The 3,353-nt window shown below is 31.7% G+C and overlaps 1 protein-coding gene across 3 annotated transcripts in view; it reads right to left on the reverse strand.

Annotated features, from left to right (window-relative positions):
• Rock1 (Rho associated coiled-coil containing protein kinase 1) overlaps positions 1-3,353 on the reverse strand; it is a 121,465-nt gene that overhangs the window by 65,626 nt on the left and 52,486 nt on the right. For all 3 annotated transcript variants that reach the window (XM_021150215.2, XM_029472234.1, XM_029472235.1), the window contains exon 9: positions 2,651-2,742. In XM_021150215.2, coding sequence (XP_021005874.2) covers positions 2,651-2,742 — 92 coding nt within the window. The remainder of the gene's footprint in view (positions 1-2,650; positions 2,743-3,353) is intronic.

The raw sequence follows: 3,353 nt of genomic DNA on the forward strand, positions 1-3,353 counted from the left end.
TTCAAAATGTCAAGCTCATAACAAAAAATTACTATGTTATTTTGCTTAAAAAAAAAAAAAGGACATATGGTTCAGCCCCTCGGAATTTTTGGAGGGGAAAAAAAAAACACGACTGGGGAACTCCAGACATTTGAACTACTAAACACAATTTTATAATAAATCTTTATTTGTATAGACATTAAAAGATACTATGGACAATGAACTATAAGGAAGAAGGAGAATGATGTCTTAACTGTTAGGTGATACAAAAAAGAATGAAATAAAAATCCTGGCACTGAATAAAAAGTCAGCAGACTAAAGGAATTGTAACACACAGTCAACTGATCAACATGGGCATATAAGACAACTGGCACAAGAGAAGAAAAAGAGGCAGAAAGAGTATTTAAAGAAATACTGTCCAGAGCTCCTCAAATCTGATAAAACATATCAATATATGCATCTAGGAAACTGAATACAAATGAAAGAGAACCTATAAAAGAACCACTTGAAGATGCATACAGTCAACAGTATAATCTCAGCCATGAAGAAAAAATAGGAAAAGATAACTATATAGATGAATGTAAAAGTCAAGATAATAAATGTTTTTACCTGTGTGATTTTAAAAATTCCATAGAGAAATAATACAAAACTGAACCAATTAAAAATGAGGGAAAATTTAAAATTATACATATGGTCAATAAACAAACATGGAAGTGTTTAACTTCCATGTCCTATCAGTAGTCAATAGGAAATTGCAAACCAAAACCACTATGAGAAAGCATCGGGGTAGGTAATGACTGATTGTTCAAAAACCTAAAATCAGAAATGTAAAATGATTCTTCAATTCCTTTTTGTTGATAATTACTCAAGTAGACATTTCTTCAAGTATCCATATATACTCTACATAATTATAAAATAGTTATAACATATTTCAAAATAAACATTGGTGGAAAAATAGCTAACAAGAGCTAGAGAGTAGAGAAATCTAAATGCTTAATGACTGATAGATTTAACAAATGGCACACACATGTAAACAATGGTTAACTATGATTAATACTGCAACAAAGACGAGACAGACAGATGTCTGCTAGGTCAAACAAGTCACAATAAGTATTTTATATATAATAAATATAATCATACATTTATATATATACTTATATATAAAACCCTCCTACTTGCAGAGTGGTTTATTGTTTTCTGTTGTAGATTTCTTGACTGGATGTAACTGTTCATGACATCTCCCAAGGTCATGCTGTGCTCTAGCTTCTCTAATAAGCCTATAAGTACAGTCAATGACACCCCTTGCTAGAGTACAATCTATTCATCTCTGGAGTAGTTTTCCCTTCTTCATGAGTGATTTTATAGTATAAAACAAAATATGATATAGATAAACAATGCACCTGTTTCTTTTAGTAATCGTTGACAACTACAATACATCACTAAAACTAGCAAATGTACATCATGGACTTCAAAATTAATTTAAAATTTTTCTCAAGTAAGAACTACCACTTATTGTCTCAATGAATTCCACAGTCCTACTGTTCCTATCCAGGAAAGCTCATTTCCCTTACTATTCATAGGTGATGGGCTAGCAGCAGCATCCTTCTTTTGATGAGTAAAAAGGAAAAAATAAAAACCAACCGAACAAAAAAACCAACAACAAACAAAAACTTCTGAAACTTCAGTATGGAAAAAGATGAATTCTTATTCTTCTAAGTCTGGGTCATCTTTAGTACTATTATGTACCTTGATGCTAATGTACAGCATAATAATCTTATAATCATAATTATGACGTATAATATACATTTAATATATTTTACATGTTTATATAATTATATATGTGATTATATAATATACAATATGTTATATTATATAATATACTATATAGCATATACATAATCATAATAAAAATATTATAGGCTGGGCGGTGGTGGCGCACGCCTTTAATCCCAGCACTTGGGAGGCACAGGCAGGCGGATTTCTGAGTTCGAGGCCAGCCTGGTCTACAAAGTGAGTTCCAGGACAGCCCGGACTATACAGAGAAACCTTGACTCGAAAAACAAACAAACAAACAAACAAACAAAAAATATATATATATATTTAAATATAATTTAATATGTGTAACTGTGTAATGTAAAGTTTTCTTCAGATCACCTCATAATTTAACTGTTTTATAAAAAATAAGAAAACGTTCTATAATGACTGACAATTAAATTCTAGCATATTTATTTTACAACTGCATTCTGCAAAGCCCTCCAAGTTCCAATGTAAATTTAAATAAAACTGAGTTATATTCTGGACTTAACAGTAATACAGCCAACTTACAGCTTAAGTTTTAGTTGAACCAGGAGAAAACTAGTCCATTTGCTCCTACTTATTATTTTCCTATAGAAATAACAAAGCCTAAATGAAGGGCAACTCAAAAATGCTCAAGTATCAACTATGACTGTTGAGCCCCACTCAATTTCCATCAGTATGTATGCTGTACAAGGGACATGAGGGGCATAGCTCCATAAAGGTCTCCAGAATTACCAAGTGCTCTTTTTAACTAGGTTTAGGCAATCTGTGAGTTTATTTTCCTCAATTATATGCAAATATTTTGTAAGGCACTTTCAACTTACTGTAACTACTTTCAAATACTCTTGAATGTCCAGGGAAAAAAAGAACTTACTGTCTCGGAGCGTTTCCCAAGCCCACTGGTCATTTTTGAAGAAGAGATGACGTTTGATTTCCTCTACACCATTTCTGCCCAATCTCACTTCTCTAAATAGAGGAGAAAAGTAATCATTTAAGATCTTATTATAACTTGTATAATAATAAAAAGATCTTATTATAACTTCATGACAGACACCAAACCTGAGCAGTTCTGTCACCTATAAAATCTATTATCAGCAAAGTTTTCAGAAAATAAAGCACAGACTAACTTTAAAGAAAATTTTTTTTAAAGGGAAAAATACATAAAAGCACAGATTTGTTCCCATTTCCTATTGATAATAAAATTCAGAAAAACAGCTTATACGATGAGTCAAACACAATGACTTTTAATTGTTTTTAAAGCTTGTGGTAAATTTTTGTGTAAACAACTTTAATACATATCAAATTCTACCAAAAATTCCAGAAACACATGTAAAATTTTAATTTCCACTTTATTTTTAAAAATTATTCAGCATTTTTTACCAATCAAAACCTGATAATAGCAAAGCAGGGCATGAGGAAAATGACTCTATCCTGATAGTAGCGTACAGAGAGGCAGGAGGATTTAAAGCTCAAGATCAGCGAGAGTTACAGTGAGACTGTAGTCCAGTCACATAGCATAGAGCTACAGTGAGACTGTAGTCCAGTCACATAGCATAGAGCTACAGTGAGACTGTAGT

This window comes from Mus caroli, chromosome 18, assembly GCF_900094665.2.
Source record: "Mus caroli chromosome 18, CAROLI_EIJ_v1.1, whole genome shotgun sequence".
NCBI classification, from domain to species: domain Eukaryota; kingdom Metazoa; phylum Chordata; class Mammalia; order Rodentia; family Muridae; genus Mus; species Mus caroli.